The following is an 18,939-nucleotide window of genomic DNA, read 5'->3' as shown; positions in this document are numbered from 1 at the left end:
GAGGAAGACAAACAGCTGACAGGGAGCAGGAGTGTGGCTCTGTTGGCTGTGGAGGAAACTGGGGAAGGCAAAATCTGGCTGGGCAGAGCAGGGGAGAGGTAGAACAAGGAAGAGGGAGTTGAGAGGAAGACCGAGGCCCACCCCCTCTTCATCCTAGGGCATGCAGTGAGGAACAAAGAAGAGAGCAAAGTGGGTTGCATGGCTTTCAGGGGAGGAAAGGGCCCTGATTCCTTTCATTAGCCACAGCTGGGAAGAGAGTTTAAAAGAAATGCATGCTGAGTGCAACAGCTGCTGGGAGCAAACATGAGTTTATCTTGTATTGACTTTGCTTATCTGTGTTCCTGGCGTCTTCCCAACCATGTTGAGTTATTGCCATCCTTTCATCGCTGGAATTCTTGCTCCTGCCCTGTTGGATTAATTACCTCATTTTGCCTTGATTGGACTTATAGTTACAGTTTTTGTTGACCACGTTTTGGACTTGATTCTCTGCAGCCAAAGGCTGATCCTAGGAGAGTTTTTCTCCAGCCAGAAGGTAACCAGGACATTGGGGGCAAAGTTGGAGCTAATAAAAGGACTCCTATTGATTATCTGACTATGTTGCCTTTGTGCCACGCCCAGGGTCATCACAGAACTGCTAGTTAACTGCTAGTTACTGTTTTCCTGATGACAAGACAAGATGACAAGAAGGCTCTATCTGAATATACAGTAGGTAAGATTAGATAAAATGGTTCTTATCAAAATTCTTTTCAATACAGGATAAAAATGCTTCAGCTATATCTGATGTTAATCTAAACAGATCAAATGGATCAAGAGAACATTCCTCCTCACCTCTTCTTCCTCCTCTGATCCGCTTTCTTCGCTGTCAGATCTTGGTGCTACTTCATATCTATTTAAATAATTATGACATTGTGAATTATTATAGAGAAATACAAACCAAGTCAGTTAGAGGCACCCCTTTCAGGATTATTGGGAAACTGGGAGAAAGATGAAGGAAGAAAGAAGGAAAAAGGAAGATGAATTCACCTTAAGGCTAGAAACCAGCAAAATATGAATTCTAGTCCCAACTTAGCCATTCTTTTCATTATCATTCTTTCAAGATAACAAAATATAAAATTGAAACTTCCAGTATCAGATCAACAGAATCAAAGAATGGAAATGGAAAAAAAATATTTCATGTGATGAAATGCAATCTTCCTAAAGGAAGATTTTATGGAAGTGAATCAGAGGTGGTATTCAGCAGGTTCTGACCAGTACTGGAGAACTGGTAGCAGAAATTTTGAGTAGTTCGGAGAACCGGCAAATACCACTTCCGACTGGAGATTTTACAGTATCCTTCCCCTGCCATGCCCACCAAGCCACACCCACAGAACCGGGAGTAAAAAAAATTGAATCCCACCACTGAAGTGAATGAAAGTATATCATAAGAGGTAGCAATCCAAGTTAAATATCTACCCCCACCCCCATCCTGTTCTTATCAGTTTACCAGGAAGACTGGGCAAGAAACACGACTAGATGATTTAATTTTACTTAAAGTAAGGGCCACATTAATAGAATCTTCCAAGTCTGAAAGTATATTTTTCCTGTACTCTTTTTACACTTTACACTCTTTTTAAGACTATAAAATTAAGGAGAATTTCTTTTAAAGCTCTTGTCCCACCTACTACCCAACTGTGGACTATACTGTCTCTTATCAGACTATTCCCTAGGCAGCATTCTGGGCCCAGTCACACAGGGTCATTCCCACACAACCATTACAGTTCCCAACTCTTGTAGTAATACACTTCAAGAAAATGCCCACCATCATCATGTGTTTTTGAGCTTCCTCTTCACCTGGAAAGTTTAAGAACCCTTATTCATACCTGAATTTGTCTAATCCCTTTTGAAAATCTAAAGTCTGTCAAACTGAGGTGCTAGCCTGCTTTGACTCCAGACCCAGAGTCCATGGCAACTTCAGCAAGTTCTTTAGCAACACATATAGGCTACAGTCTTCTCAAGCTTGACGGCACCCACTCCACTGCATTGCTATGGTGTTTTTTTTTTGAAAAAAATATGCAGAGAATAAACATGTTGCATGTCACTTTTCTTAGGGAAAATATAACAGTGAATTCTGCAAGCAACTTACCCAGGGTTCATTTCTAACCAGGTATCCAGCTGCCCAGCCTTTGGTGCATCTGAGCCAGTAAGAATTTTCCCACTTTCAACATGAATCACTTTCACAGGGAGATCACTCATTTGGCTGGTTTCATCTAAAGGCTGAAGAAATACAATATGTCAAAATGTATTTTTCACATAAAGTATGATTCTAATGCAGTACGATTCTAATCTCATTTAATATTAGACCTCAGGAAATGGAGGAGCAAGGAAAAAAAGATTGTACCATATGGCTAAGTTACTGCCACAGCAGAGTAGGACTCTAAGGTTTGCATAAATATCTTTGGTGAAGTAAAAACAAAAGTGTACTCTCTATTAGAGATTACTGAATTATAAATAGGGACATAAAAATATAGAAAAAGTGTATCACCCCTTGCTTTTCTAAAATGAAGTGAATGCAAAAACATTTCATCAATAGATAAATAATAATTGGTATAGATTGCAAGATTTATTTAATCTTTAATAAAAACAAAGATAAAATCTTTTTATACTCCTCCTTGGTCAGAAATTCCTAAATGGTTTCAATTAACTGCAATTTCAGTTGTTTAGTTCAAAAGAATGACAAAAAGAAAAAGAAACCTTCAGAAACCATGATTGAATTTGAAAGGTTTATAACAGAATATTCAGAACACCTGCTATGGTTTATTCATAAGTTGTTACTAAAATATGATTCAGAAGCAGAGATGGAATGATTAAATGGATGCACAATTTAAACAGGGCAATTGATATGCAACAGTGGGACTATCAATGAAAGATAAATATCAAATTTACTATGAGAAGCAATTCATAATAGGAGAAAACAGATGCACAATATTTTTGTTGGCACATTGTATCAGTGTTGATTGCCAAAATAGTTATTTCAAACTGTTGCAAATGAAATAATCAGGTTGGATAATGTTTTCTTGCTTTATGGTAATACCATAAAATTCAACAATTCTGGAAGATGATTCATTATAAGATGATATTTTCAATTTGGACATTTCTGTCTTACCAGCATAACTAGACCAACAAATTACATGAAGTTGGCTTTAAATACAATAACAGCTTAAAGTATAAAGCTGTTCCTTTCTGGAAAAGGAACTTTATGTTTCTTTCTGTAAATACACACAATTCATTTCTTAGAAGAACGGCAAGTTACATTATGGGAGTATTAATGTCAAGTTAATTTGCATTTAAAAGACAAGTCTGATCCCTCAATTTAAATCAACCTAGAAACCATTTATTGATCATAACTCTGCATATGGATTTATACAAATCAGAACACTTGGGGTTTGTTAACATAAGGCTTTAAAATACCAGATTTCCATAGCAAATGTTTGCCTGGTTCATTATAATATAGCCAGACTTTCTGAACTTAGAGAGAAAATTCTATTAATTGCTTATTCTGACCGATGTTTTAACAAGCTGCCATATTAATTAATTTTTTTATTAATTAATTTTTTAAAAAACATTGGGACCCTGTCTATCAAAGAGGCTCATAGCTTTCACCAACCTTATCTAATCTGTTAGCACTTAAAAAACAGATTAATCGGGCACAACTGACTGCTTCAAAAATGTTCCTAAGGTAGTTAAGTGTATTATGGTTCTGTTCCAATCAATGTGTTTATTTGCATCAGTAGATATTTGCAAGCATATACAAATGGAATCACAGTCCTTTTTCCAGTCCCCGCGCCCCCAATAACAACACTCTTGTGAGGTAGGCTAGATTGAGAGAGAATGAGTGGCCCAAACTCACACATTGAATGCCACCTTCCTTCTATCTGGCAATGTGCAAATGGCCAGTCCTATTTGTTGAAGCCACTATTTTTGCTGATTATACTGATGAGTAGATGAAGTGTCACAGGTTTTGCCAGAATGCAGTAATTTCTAACTGTCAGGATATTGATGATACAAACTGGACGAGAAAATATGTATTCCTACAAGAAACATTTAGGAGAATCCACCAATTGATGAAACTTTGATCCACCAACCACAGTCTCTAAAGCAAGTTTCAATGCCAGCTGCTTGCATCAGTGCATTCCACTTGGTAGTCCAAATAAAAGCAGTTTCCCTACCATAAGAAAGCAAGTACTCATTGTGCAAAAAAATCCATACACAACTTTACAGCCACAATTAAATTAGTTTGGGAGGGGGGAATCTTACTTCACCATCGGGTCCAATTGCTGGGGTCTGTCCTTCCGCAACCTCAGCCTTCTAAAAGAAATGAACATCAGGAAAAACTTATATTACAATGGAGAGTATTTTAGATCACAGAAGTAATTTGAAAGGCATCCAGGTTACTTTTCCCAGTTTTAAGCAGAAAAAACCAAGTTTCATTCTGACGTTTAGATATTTGAACTTCTATATCATTAATGTAGAAAGGTTTATTTAAATATATTATTTTCATTTGGAAGTGCTCTGATTCAGTTTTCTAATAAATTTTGGAGGTGGGAAATGCAGCATCAGTAGATAGCATAGCTTAATGACATCTCAAATTGATGCCAACATTTATAAACAAAAACATGTATCATTAAACATGGCAGAAATTTCAGACCCTGGAAGACTGACACGGGACACATCTCAAAGATTTACGCAGGGCTTGCTTCTGAGTGATTTCACTGACCCGAACAGGTTGATTTAACTCACCTTCTTTTTCTTCTTCTTCTTCTTCTCCTTTGCCACCTGTGCAGCCTTGTGCTGTCTCACCAGTTCTGTGAGGTTGGCCACATATTCATCTGTCTGCTGAAGCAGGTAGGCTAAGCGTTTATCTTTCTTTTGATCAATAAGCTTTCGGTACCCTTCTTCATCCTCAGCCTGTAAAATACACAGACTCAAGTTATAATTTTCTGAAATTATACCGGGAGCATTCATGTAAATGATCAGTCAGATTCATTCTACACACGGACATGAAAAATCCATACCATCAACCGGCGCATTCTCTCCTTCTCAATTCTCTCGTTCTCCTTCTTCTGTTCACGCTCCGTATTCGCATGGTAAGTGGCCACAGCCTTTGTCAGCTTCTGAATCTTGCCGGTGACTGATCGATGGTATTCTTTGAAATCCTTGGCATGCTGGAGAATGCTGTTGAGGTACTCCTAAAACAGTTCACAGAAAATGGCTTCATGAATGTGCCAGGCATGGGTTAGGGCAGTGTTTCTTAACCTCAGCAACTTTTAAGCTGTGGGGCTTTCAACTCCCAGAATTCCCCAGCCAAATGGCTGACTGGGGAATTTTGGGAACGGAAGTCCACACAGTTTAAAGTTGCTGAGATTACACTGGATTAGAGCTTGTTTGTATCACAAGCATGGTATCAGTAATTACACAGTATGCTGGTGTTAAATCTTTATTCAAGGATAAGAAAGGTGTTTCACTGGCCACAGCCTAAGGCACATTTAGCTCACCCATGTTTGACAATGGTCAGTTACTGTCCAAATGTACATTTTTGTACCCTTTATTTATTCCAACAAGCTAATAATAAATATAATGCATTGATTATTTATCCACTCTGGCATCCTATTACATGTTGTCCTTAACTTACAACCATTTGTTTAGTGACTATTCAAAGTTACCATGGCATTAAAAAAGTGACTTACAGTTGGTCCTCACACTTACGACTCCAACAACATCCTCACAGTCACATGAGCAAAATTTGGGCGCTTAGCAGCAGCCTGAATTTACAATGGTTGCAGCATCCCAGGGTCATGCAATTGCCATGTGTAACCTTCACAGTCAGCTTCCGACAAGTCAACATGGAAAGCCAGATTTGCTTAACAACTGCAAGGTACACTTAATAACTTCAGTGAGTCACTTAACAACTTCAGCAAAAAGGCCTGTAAAACCTGGCATAATTCACTTAACAACTGCCTTGCTTAATCAATGGAAACTGTGATCCCGACTGTGGTTGTAAGCTCAGACTATCTGAATACATGCCACTTTTTCAAATTAAAGTGGAAACCATAGGTACCTGATGTTTTTGCCGGCGTTTTCTTTCTTGTTCAATCTTCTGCTGTTTTTCCAGCTTCTCAGTGATGCGAGCTTCCCGTAGAGATTGCCGTTTGCTGCGCTTATATGCCTTAGCATTCAGGGCTGTTTCCAGGGCAGTATCCCTTCTCATACAGACCACGACTTCTTGCCGCAGCTGTGGAACAAAGTTTTAAAAGAAAAGTAGACACCAACTGAGAATAAAGTGTGCTCCAATCAAATGCTCCACTTACTGTATATGTTGACTAAAACATTTTATGTTGTCTATGTATGTTGTCAAATAATGGAATCCATGTTAAAATTTAAACATCTATATTTTACATCACCAAGGATAATGAGAAATACTTCTGAAAAAGAGTTCACTATACCTGACACATCTCTGAGAACAGATTTTTCTGTTGCTTTTCCATAGTTTAAATAGTTTTACCTATTCTTAAGTGTACAGAACTCTGCCTGGACAATAGAAGCAAAAGAAAAACACAACACCCATCGAACTATCCTTCTGAAAAGTAGAACAAGAGTGGGTATTACCAAGCAACATAAGACAGAAATATAAAACTGATTCTAAAAATCTACGGGGAAGAGAGATTAACAAAAAGTAGCAAAGTGTTGAAATAGGAACGTGCCTCAGTTCCAGTTTGGTGTCTAAAAGAGCACCTGGACATTTATGTGAAACCTGGCATTGTTACTACACTACCATTATACGCTCTGGCTGAAAGAACATTTATATTTAAATATTATGTATACTTTGAGTAATTTACTTTTCCTTTTCCTGTTTTGTTCTTCTGTTCTACACTGCTCAGAGTCACGTTATATGAATTGGGTGGCCTTACTAACCTAATAAAATAAATAAAAGAAGGCTATTACAGGGAAACCAGGCAGCCAAAGCCACTACAAGATTCAGAAGAACTAGACATACTCTCTAGCTTGAGTTGCAAAGGAGCTTCTTTATCAAAATGTACTTCACTTCTGTCCTGGCCTCCTTGTTTTCTCTAGAGTCATGCTGCTGCGAAGACCTATTCATGTCAAACTGTACCAAAAGCTTAATGAACAAAATGAAATACAAAACCCCTGGGCCAGCAAAGCCACTATGATTCTTTTATGCATGCCATTGTTTTCTATATTCCAAATGCCTGTGAAATTAGGGGCCATTTCAGAGGGCTAAAATTGAACAGGATGATCCACTGGCATGTGAAACTGGAGCTCCGATGCAGCAGAAAATACAGGATCACTCGGTTGCATGGGAAGAACTATCTGCAATGCCGCTTGGCACTTATTTAGGTAAGCTCCATTAAGGGAAGGACATTCTATGAGTTTCTATAAGAATTTTATTTAAAGGAAGCTACTCAAGCATAAGCTTTATTTTTTACAATATATACAAGCTCTAGAGATGACTGATTTAATTTCAATGTTCAAAGGTGTCCTGAGTAACAAAATTTCAACAGTGTATCACCGACCTGTCTCTGGAAATTCAGCAGTCGTAGGGCTTTAAGTTCAATGGTTGCTTTGGTTCGCAGGTCTCCAGCCAGGGACCCAGGAAGATTTTCAAGTTCTTGGATTCTATGAGCAATGCGAGCCTGCAAGCTGCAGACAAGAGATTAGGACATCCAGTGAGCTTCAGCATTTAAGGATTGTATAGATCAGACAAAAGATATTCAAGAAATCCAGTGTTGATCTGCAAAACTACTTTTTCCCAATATGGTGCCTTAGGAATGATGGGAATTTTAATTCAAAGCATTTGAAGGGCACTGCTTTGAGAAGGTCACATTTAATGCCCAACAGCCAAAGGTGAGACAAGAGACACTAATTCAGTTCTTGGGGGGGGGGTTCCTTAAATTCTTGGGTGTTCCATTAAAGACTAAAAATAACACTAACACCCCCAAATCTCTGAATGCAACCAGGGACATATGTAGCAAGTTTTCTTAAGATACAGCAAAAAGGCTATGTTCCAAGTAATAGAATCCACCCTTGGCAACCAGATAGCTTTTAATAAATTGCTAAATTTATTATGCTGTCTTGGTGCCAAACAGGCTTACCCTGTAGTTTGGTTACTTAATACAGTTAACATAAAAGCTAACCATAACATCAATAAGACCATTCATTCAAATTAATCTCATCCAGATATCCTATCAGGGCAATACCAGCAAAGTTGCTATTGAAAGCCATAGTTTTACCGGTATTCTCTCTCTTGAAGGATTTCAACTGGATCAAGTCCTCTCGGCTTCTGGATTGGAGTGATACGGTTCTGCTTCTGATGGAACTGCACCATTGGGGCAGGTTGGGCTGGTTGCCCGGGTGACTGAGTTTGGGGAGGCATGACAGGGGATGCTGCTGGAGGTACCGCTGGGGGTGCTGGTGAAGGACGGCCTGTTGGCTGAGGAGGAATCAGTTTCTGAGGTGTGCTAGTAGGGGCTGCAGCATTTGCCATTGGTCCTGTGGAAGAACAATGTTAGGAAGATGTTTGTGGGGTTCCTTCATACACCAACCACATATACAAAATAATGAAATCTTCAGAGACTGGCCTCAACATTTAGGTGAACATTTTGCCCTTGAAGAAGTCGATGCTTTTTATTAAAAGAGCAAAAGGCAAGAATATGCTAGCATATGCTAGCACTTCCCTGCCTTAGAAATTTCATCTTATAGTATCATCTTTGGAATGGGTTGGGGGTGAGGTCTAGCACTGTCCATCTTAAAATGTGATGCCGCTCTGCATCTGTTGTATGGCCATTACATTGTGCTGGTTCCCAAAGCAGTAAGCGACCTGAGAGGCAATTAACAAAGATCTCTTTAGCCTTTCATCAGGCGCTAAAGACTTGGCTGATTCCCCAGACAGTTGGTCCAAGTTGGGTGAGCTCAAGTAGTTTTTTTATTGTTTATCTTGAGCATCACTGCTTTAACCATTGTTTTAAGATCAATCATAGTTGTGAGACAGGTGTCTATGTAAATTGTTTAAATAAATAATTTTTAATAATTAATAATTATTTAGCCTACCTAAAGAGCTCTCAATAAAAGCTGCCTAAATATGAACATAATTGCTGAGAATTATCCATGTAAAAGGTTGAACAATATTTGATTATAATTTTACCTGATCATAGGTTTTCTCCAAGCTATAGATTATGTTATGTAGTAGCATTCCAATGAGATACTGACACTGACAGAAGAATTCAGGGTTGCTGGGAGGGTGTTCATGCATTATTATTTTTATTTATTTTCATTATTTATACCATATTGTTAGCCACCTTGATGGTCATTTTGAATAGAGTATGGGATATAAATCTTGTGAATAGAGGAAAAATAAACATTTTCTGATAAAGTAGATAACTTTATCCTTGAAAACAGAAGTAAAGATATTACAGCGGCTGGTGGGAATGACCCTGGGAAACGGAGGCACAGCTAAGGAAACAGTGGAATAAGAGACGGCTTAGTCTGGAGAAGAAATGTGAGCATGGCAATACTTTAGAAGGAACCCTCCCTAGTTTCTTGAGCTATAAAGGCAATGGGGCAGAATGTACTTTCAGACTACCAAGATTCTGTTAATGAAAGTTACAAAAAATAGAATTAGTTCATCTAGGACAGAGGTGTCAAACTCTCAGCCCATAGGCTGGATGCATCACGTGCTAGCCACGCCCATGCCCAGTTTAGCAAAGGGGGGGGGAATAGTGATGTCATGTGATGATGTGAGTTTGATACCCCTAATCTAGGAGTACTTCCTGTCTAGATTATTTTGCAAAACTGACAGAGATACCCATCCTCAAACAAAGTAACTACCATGTCACATTTTTTCAGTGATATACGTATGACTTTTAGTACCTGAAAATATGTCACCACTAAAAGTCATACGTATATCACTGAAAAAAATGTGACATGGTAGCCTCTTACAGCAAAAGCCAGGCTGAGGCTTGGAAGCTTTTAATTATTGAGATGCTAATGAAGCAATGTAGCAATGAAAAACCCAAGTCCCCCAATCTACAGCCTTACCTTCTGGCCAGGGCTTAGGTGGTCCACCAGGGGGCTGCCCAGGCATTCCTGGAGGAACTCCTGAGGGTCCAGGAGGGGGCATATTAGGCCCTCCCATACCTGTGAAGACATGGGAAAGCATAGGGACACCATTAAGCTTTTCACTCCTCTGGTCTAAGCAGAGGAAAGACAACTCAGAAGAGACCTAGGAGAACCTCACTCCAGATGAGTCTCAAAGACTTCAGCATAACTCACCATGAGGTCTGTTGTAGTTCGGAGGTGTTGGTCCAGGTGCAGGCCCTGGTCCTTGCACTGGTCCTGTTCCAGATACAGAAGGTGGAGGTAGAGTTGGCATTTGCTGCTGCATTCCAGGCATTGGCCTTTTTCCCTGCACAGCCATGTGAAGATGGTCGGGTAACGGCTGCCCTCTGGCTAGCATCTTGTAGGCCATGATCTGAGCCCTCAATTGATGCAGTTGATTCTGGTTAAAAGGAGTTGGGCCTCGATTCTGCTGCCCTAATGCTTGGGCATCAGTACCATCTAATGGGACTCCACCAGGGCCAGATGGCATCTGGGGGCCAGAAGAAGGGCCATTAGCTGGAACTGGACTTGATGCATGCTCAGAACCACCTAGTGGAGAAGGGTAACCTGAAAAAGGGCAAGACAAAAAGAGAAAAGAAATGAAAATGGGAGAGATTAAAAAGAAGGCTTAATTTGCTTTGTACTTTCCACAATCAATGATAAAGCAGTTTTAACAGGAGCACCTGCTTGCATTTTAGTAGGCAAAGCTTGGTAGAAGCTATCAGATTGGTATATATTGGGTTTCTTTTTGTAAAACAAAGGATGACATTGGTAATATATCATATGAACAGGAATCCAACAATGATGTTATTGACACCCAAGTAGTCCCTAATGGTGAGATAGTTAAATCATCAATAGCCATTAAAGAGGAAGAACAGGCACAGGAGGAAGTAGAACAGGAGAGTCCACCAGAAAGCCCTGAGTTGCCTAGACATTCAACCCGTGTAACACAACCACCAGATAGATATCAGGCTAGTATAGTATGCCAAGTAAATATAGTTCCTACTAACTATAATGAACTGAAACTGTATCATGCTAAGGATCAGGCTGCTTGGCAGGAAGCAATGGATAAGGAACTGAAATCCTTACAAAGTTTGGAGGTATATGAAAATGTTAGGTTACCACCAGGTGAGCATGCCATAGGGTGTAAGTGGATTTATAAAATTAAAACAGGTGTGGATGGGACTGTTACCCTTAAAGCCAGGTTAGTAGCACAAGGGTTCGATCAGTCAGCCAACGACTATGACGAGGTGTTTGCACCTAGTCTGAAGGCTACCACATTACAAGCAGCATTAGTGTAGGCAGCTAAAAATAAATACACAATAAACCATTCAGATGTGGAGACGGCATTTCTTCATGCACCGTTGCAACAAACTATACATTTAAAGAAGCCTTTGGGGATAAAAACTGACAGCAAAACTAATAGCTAGAGATTAAAAAAGAGTCTATATGGCTTGAAGCAATCAGGCTATGAATGGAACCAGTGCATAGTGAAGGAATTAACAAAGATAGGTTTTGTAGCTGGCATGGCTGATCCATGTTTATTCAAAAAGGAAAGTGATGATGTAATTTCATTGTTGCTATTGTTCACTGATGACATAACATTAATCACTAAGACTGAGAAAGAAGCTACTGAGATTATTTCACTGTTAGAGAAAAAATTTAAAATAAAACATTTAGGTGAGATTAAACAATATCTTGGTTTAAAAATAGATAAAACTAGGGGAGGCTACAAAGTCTCATAGGCAGATAAAATTAACCAGTTACTGAAGAACTTTAAAATGGAACTTTGTAAGCCGGCTAAAACACCAATAAGCCAGGAGTTTAGCCACAGTGATGTGCAAAGTCCTGTTTTTGATAAAGACATTTATCAATCATTAATTGGCAGTTTATCCTATCTTCATAATTGGTCTAGGCCAGACATAGCATATAATGTCAACCAATTAGCCAGGTTTAATGCTGAGCCTACTGAAAGGCACTGGCAAGCTGCTAAGCGTGTGTTGAGATATCTTAAACAAACGATGCATTATGCATTATATTTGGAGCCTAAGGATGAACGAAGTTTAACTGCATATGCCGATACAAGTTTCGCTACAGTACCTATACGTAAATCAACATCAGGTACTGTAGTGTTATTAGGAAGGGTGTTAATTGGATGGCAGTCTATTCGACAAAAACATCTAAGCTTATCAACAATGGAGGCTGAATTCTCATGTTTGTCTCTATTATATACGGATTTAGTATGTTATAAACAGCTAATGATGGATATGGGAATTAATGTAAAGGGACCTAGTGTTGTATATGAAGACAACCAATCAGCGATTCAGATGGCTTCCAATCTCGCTGTAAAGACAAGATCAAAACACACCGATCTACAATATCTGAATGTGAGACAATGTGTTCAAAGTAAAATGATTACACTGGAGTACTGCATGTCAGAGAGTAACATTGCAGATCATTTTACAAAAGCCCAACGCACTGTAAAACATAAGACTTGCTGTGAGGAATATGGACTTAAACTGTAAGGTTTTATATATTGTCCCACCCAAAGGGGAGAATGTTAGGAATGATAGTCACCTAACAATTGGGTTGGCAATATATAAACCAGGATAGTCATTTAATACTGTTGTATCTTTAAGAGAATGCTGTAATTGTGATTGGCTGAGATTCCTCCAACGGTCATAAGATGGAGCCAGAAACCTGGTTTGTTCTCTTCTTGCATTTCCCTATTGCTTTTGCCTGATCGTCATTCTGCTTGGATTGCTGTGAATCTTGCAAACTGTAAGCAAACTCCGTTAACTGAACTTTGTTTATGATACTGGACTTCATTTTTGGATTATCCCTGGACTGATTGTATTGAATACTACCTGCTTTAACCGTGTATGATTTGGACTGTTTGTCGGACTTTGTTTACCCGTTTACAGGAAGTAAAACCTACATTTTACTATTCAGTGTATCTGTATGCTGGTTGTGTGTTATTCAACACCACTCTCACTACATTTCCCTGAGTGCACTCATTCTCCTAACGGGGAATAGCTCAACAACCCTCCTTCTTGCTGGCTTAGAAAACATGGCTCTAAATTACACAAAAAACCTTTACAGACAGAGAAAGCTTTTTGTAGAAGCTATCTTAAAGTTATGAAGAATCAGAAGGGTAGAAGAAGATTTAATTGTAGAACAAATGCTACATTTAACCAGCAATGTGCTTTACACAAATCCTGAAAGCATGTCATACCTTGAGAATGCTGATCCATTGGACTTGGTGGGGGTCCCATTCCTGTGTGTCCACCAGCCCTTATTCCCATGCCCTTCATTTGACTGTAACGAGGGTCTTCAGATATTCCCTTTTCATGCATGGAATCCATTGGCTGCAATAATGCAAAGCCCACATAAAGAACTCCTCTAAACAAATTTGTTCCAGGGAAGAACTAAACTATCCATAGAACAGTGAGCAAACACTCTGATGACACGAGAGTTAAACAAGACTGAGATGAACTAGAGAGACCAAGCCATGCCCTCTTCCCTAGACATAAGTCTCATTAAACATAACTGGATTTATTTCTTAGCTGACATGAATGAGATTATACTTTTAATGTTCTATTTATATTTACACGATAAATGTATTGACTATTTGAAGGCACATAATGAATAAAATAAATCCAATATATAAATGAAAAAATATTCAAGATCTAAGTCATATTCAGCTTGAATTACATTTGTATGATATTTTAAATCAGCTTGTTAATATACATGCCACATTTTTTACTCATCCTCCATGTCTTCTTAACTACATTCTGCATCCTTTTTTATGGTTTACACTGACATGTGATAAATGTGTCATAGTAAACCACAAGAGAGCTATTACACTAGGTTAAGGAGTGATGCAAAAGACAATAAGGAGGCATTCACACTAACCAGCTAGGGTGATTTAATACAGTGTGCAGATACACACTCACTATCTAGCTCCTAGAATTCACAAATACTAAATTGTGGAAAATTGACATATATATATACAGTATATATACAGTATATAGCATGCATGTGATATTTTGGACTACCTTCTCAATAGCACATTACTAGAGAGGCAAAGGCCTTACTTATAAACATGTATTTTACACAACGTCTTTCCTCTACCTTTCTCACTCCAGGAACTATTTTGCTTCATTTACATATATGCAGCAATACACCTTTAGTGCGCTGGTTTCATATAACTGCTTCCCAAGACCAGTATTATCTCTCACAGCATGTTAAAATTTTCGGCTTGGCATTTTGTTAATAGCTTTTAGTATTATTCTGATACTCACTCTTACTTGCCCTAACATAAACCTTCTGTACAACCCTTCTTGGTGATGGCCCTTGTTTCTATCACAGAACACACCCTCCCTATAATGTTTGTTTAAAGACATTCAGACAGGCATTTGGGGACAAATAAAGATCACAATGCCTCCCCTTCCCCAAAATGGTGGTGCATCAGAACAGCGATTATCCTAAATGTAGTTCTTAATAAGCTGCTCAGTGGTTTCAGAAATGGAGTAGCATAGAAGCCAGATAAATCAATAAAATATAGTCCAAAGTAATATAACAAAAGCAATTTGTAACACTAACAATCCTGTTACAGGTAGTCCTCGACTTATGACCATTCATTTAATGATCTTTCAAAGTTACAATAGCACTGAAAAAAATCACTTGTAACCAGTCCTTGCACTTACGACCACTAGAGCATCTCCATGCTCTTGGAACCAGCATTACAACAGTTGCAATATCCCAGTGTCATGTGATTGCCGTTTGCAATCTTCCTAGCCAGTGACTGACAAGTGGTTGCAATTGGGGAAGCTGGATTCACTTAACAATCCCATGATTCACTTAACTACCATGGCAAAAGTTGTAAAATCAACTTACGTAACAACCACCTTGCTTAGTGACAGACGTTCCAGTCCCAATTGTGGTCATAAGTCAAGAACTACCTGTGCCTCATTAGCCTGGACTGTGATCCATTAAAAGCAAGTGATAATATATGTAATTGGTAATATATGTGTTAGTCTTACAATGCTGCAGAATATTTTCTTGCTTCTACAACCCAAGACTAACACAGTTACTCCTTGGATACTATTCCAATGCAGACTGTTCTCTTTGCAAAATCTTTTTTTGTGGAAAGGCACGGATGTCTTCTATTCTACAAGATTTCTACTTGGTTGCTGGTTGCGTAGAAGGTGTCACCTTCTCTTATTATAGGTAGTCTTCAACTTACAACAGTCTAAACAGTTTGTTTAGGGACCATTTAAAGTTACAACAGCAGTGAAAAAACTGACATAACCGTTTTTCACACTTACAATCATTGCAACATCCCTATGGTCACGTGATCAAAATTCAGATGCTTGGCAGCTGGTTCATATTTATAACAGTTGCAGTGTGATCCCTTTTGCAACTTTCCGATAAATCAAGTCAATGGGGAAGCTGGATTCACTTAATACAACCATGTTACTAAGTTAAGAATTGCAGTGATTCGATTAACAACTGTGTCAAAAAAGTTTGCAACATGGGGCAAAATTCATTTCACAAATGTGTCACTTAGCCAGAAAAATTTTGGGCTTCAAGTCAAGGACTAATTGTATATGTTTTATTATTTATTACATTTTTGGGAGGAAAAACAGAAGGAGAGAGTTCTATGTACATCTACCTGAACTCCTGAATAAATTCTAACACAGAAATACAACTATTTTCCTCCCTTGTTGAAATTTAACACTAAACAAAACATTCTGCTGCGCTATATTTCATCACCGAAGTAAAAAAGGAATTGGTCCCCCTATTTCCTTTTCTATTTGAGTAAAGCAAGTCATATTGTTAAAGATGTAGACAGATGAAAGAATATCAACATTAAGAATATCAACCTCGATTACCTTATGCATCGGATGCATGTTATCCTGAGTATAACCTCCAGGCCCTTGTGGTGGTATAGAGTGCCCTGCTGATGGTGGTCCTGGGCTGGGACCCATCATACTGTGTGCAGAACCCGGGGATGGCCCAGGACTAGGGCCCAGCATAGCACCAGGAGAAGGACCAGGCCCAGGGGAAGGTCCAGGACGAGGTGTCCCTCCCATTGGAGGATCAGGAGTAGACATTTTCAGAGATGTTCAAAGTAGTATCTTTGGGAAAGAAAATTTATTATCAGAGGAGAGTATTTGTTAATTAAATGCAATCATCGTTAACAGTATGGCATAACCATAATATGGGCTTTTCTAAAGATACCACTGCCTGTTGTCAGGGAAAAGAAAACACTAAAAATAAGTATCTGAAATCTTTCAAGGACCGTATTGAACAGGACTTACCCTCCTTTCAAATCAGTATCCTTGGGACATTGGGGAAAATAAAGGACTATGTTGCCAAGCTCCCAAGTATTAACTCACAAATCATCTACCTATTTATTGATGGAAAATTCTATGTATTTCAAAATTAAGTGTAGCTGAACCAATCGGGATGACAAGATGGCAGCAAAGAGATACAGAAAATCCCAAAGCTTTATTGTAGCACAGACACTTTTCCAGCTTTTTAATTATTTTAAGATTAGTGTATTGCAGTCATAGACAGTAGAGTTAAAAATAAAGCACATTTTAAAAAATAAGAATAAAAACAAAACTGACTAAGAATAGTTGATGGATTTGTTGGTGGGCAATCATGTTATGTCTAATTTTACAGGAAATGTAACAAAATTAGGCTATGTTGAAGGAAGCTAAATCATGCTAACCTGATAATAATTGTACCTTAAAGAATCAGCTATTTTATCAAGGAGTTATAATGAAGGTCCTTACAGTGGGTACAATACAAGAGGACATAAGCTGTCAGTAACTCTTGATCCCACAGATTCCATACACTGCTTCTTGTTATGCCCTTTTTTCTCTGTGACAGCCCCTCAAGTACTGGAAGACAGCTATAATGCCACACATAAGCCTTTTCTTCATTAAGCTACACATACATAGCTCATTTAACTGTTTGTTATATGGTTTAGTCTCATTATCATCTTTGTTGTTCTTCTCTGCACTTTTTCTAGGGTCTCAGAATCTTTTTTGTATCATGATGACCAGAACTAAACATAGTATTCTAAGTATAGCCGCACTAGTGGAGTATAGAGTGCTGCTATCACTTCTTGTGATCTTGATCTTGAGCTATCCCTCTATTAATGCAGCCTAGGACTGCAATGGCTTTTTTGGCAGCTGCAATGCACTGTTGGCTCATCTTTAAGTAGTTGTCCATTAGGACACCTAGATCCTTCTCTGTCACTACTGGTTGAGCCAAGTTCTACCTATCCTGCATATAAGTGCAGGACCTTACTTTTCTCAGTACTGAACATAACGGTCCTCAATAAAGAGCTAAAGCCTATGGGGAAATATAATAACGTCAGATATAATGCAGATCAGAGATGGTACTGGGCAGGTTCTGACCAGTTCTGGAGAACCGGTAGGGGAAATTTTGAGTAGTTTGGAAAACCAGCAAATACCACCTCTGACTGGACATTTTACAGTATCCTTCCCCTGCCACACCCACCAAGCCACGCCCACAGAATCAGTAGTAAAATTTTTTGAATCCCACCACTGATGCAGATCCATGTACTTGTTTATATTCAATCGGTCCTTAATACTACGTTTAGTGTCAGCATTCCAATTAAACCCTCCAGACAATTCAAAACTCTGAGACAAAGTAAGACTTTATTAGAGAAGTCATGTTGGTACATCTGGGGAAAATCTGAATTCCCACATTCCCCCCCGCCCCACACTAAAACTCATACCCTGCCCCATTTAGTGACTCCCAGTTGACATTAGCCAATCAACCTTCTGTCTCAGTTACCGCCAAATTCCAGTCACTCCCCGCCAGCAACTTGTTCTTGATCTCTGGCAAAAGAATATTGTTGTTGCCTCCTGATGTAATAGGCAACTGAAGGAATTGCTCTCAATCACACTCTGGTGACCAGGCCTGTGGAACTGCAGCACTTGAGGGAGGCAACGGCTCCTGTTGCAGAGGGCGGAAATGACAGGTGCTGTCTGAGGCAAATTTGAATGCTCCCACCACTCTGCTTGCTTTTCAGCTCTGGAGATTTGCTTCTCCAGAGCCTTTTGATGCCTTCTGGCATCCTTCTCTTTGGCTTTAGAAGCCCTTTTTGGAAAAAGGGCTTTTGCTCTTATTTTATCAGCAGCTCCCTCGCTAGCCTACTTGATCTTAATGAAGCTTTGCCCTGTGGATTTGAGCAGCACAGGTGAAAGTTGTTTCTCCCTACTGTCTGCTGGCACTGTGCGCTCTGCCATTTTTGGCAGCTCCAAGCCCTGTGACAGATAGCTTGCTCTATGAAGGAGTGTTCTGAATGCAGCTGTCACAACAGAGTATGCCTATAAGGCTACCAGGCAGGTCGGGATTCATTTGACAATCAGGGGCTTACTGTGGTGGTGGCTGTTCCAGCAGAATTGGGTGAGCCAACACACTCACCAATGGCTTCAAGAGCTCCACGCTCTGAAGCTAGTGCTTAATTGAGGGGGGGGGTCCCAAGCAGCAATTAGGCACACGGTGGCGCAAGCGACATCTCCAGAGTGACCCGGGTGACCTGGGCAAGGTGCCACTAAACTGGTAGCCCAGTTGGGGCAACAGCTGTCCCCGAAGCTCTAGGGGAAGTGATTTAATCCAAAGTGGTAAAATCCAAAAGCCGTGATCACGGAATGGCTAACCGCCGCTTCGTTCACTGTTTGTAAACTGCTGCCAAACCTGCCAGGAGAATCCAAGTTCTTTCTTTTGCCTTTTTCTGCTTTA

General features: G+C 39.3%; 1 protein-coding gene across 18 annotated transcripts in view; it reads right to left on the bottom strand.

Moving 5' to 3' along the window:
* SMARCA4 (SWI/SNF related BAF chromatin remodeling complex subunit ATPase 4) overlaps positions 1-18,939 on the bottom strand; it is an 83,464-nt gene that overhangs the window by 40,838 nt on the left and 23,687 nt on the right. For all 18 annotated transcript variants that reach the window (XR_015742011.1, XR_015742018.1, XR_015742012.1 and 15 more), the window contains exons 3-14: positions 16,047-16,292; positions 13,385-13,517; positions 10,324-10,716; positions 10,090-10,188; positions 8,286-8,544; positions 7,569-7,695; positions 6,095-6,268; positions 5,052-5,225; positions 4,777-4,944; positions 4,294-4,344; positions 2,123-2,253; positions 829-886 (exon numbers count right to left, since the gene is read on the bottom strand). Coding sequence is in view for 9 of the 18 variants with exons in the window: in XM_087925930.1 (XP_087782056.1) it covers positions 829-886; positions 2,123-2,253; positions 4,294-4,344; positions 4,777-4,944; positions 5,052-5,225; positions 6,095-6,268; positions 7,569-7,695; positions 8,286-8,544; positions 10,090-10,188; positions 10,324-10,716; positions 13,385-13,517; positions 16,047-16,268 (1,989 nt within the window). In the remaining 9 variants the exon portion in view is untranslated. The remainder of the gene's footprint in view (positions 1-828; positions 887-2,122; positions 2,254-4,293; positions 4,345-4,776; positions 4,945-5,051; positions 5,226-6,094; positions 6,269-7,568; positions 7,696-8,285; positions 8,545-10,089; positions 10,189-10,323; positions 10,717-13,384; positions 13,518-16,046; positions 16,293-18,939) is intronic.

The sequence above is a fragment of the Pseudonaja textilis genome, chromosome 2, assembly GCF_049901715.1.
Source record: "Pseudonaja textilis isolate UNSWEBS1 chromosome 2, rPseTex1.2, whole genome shotgun sequence".
Classification (NCBI taxonomy): domain Eukaryota; kingdom Metazoa; phylum Chordata; class Lepidosauria; order Squamata; family Elapidae; genus Pseudonaja; species Pseudonaja textilis.
The sequence above is the reverse complement of the archived record's forward strand: the minus strand, read 5'-3'. Positions and strand labels throughout refer to the sequence as shown.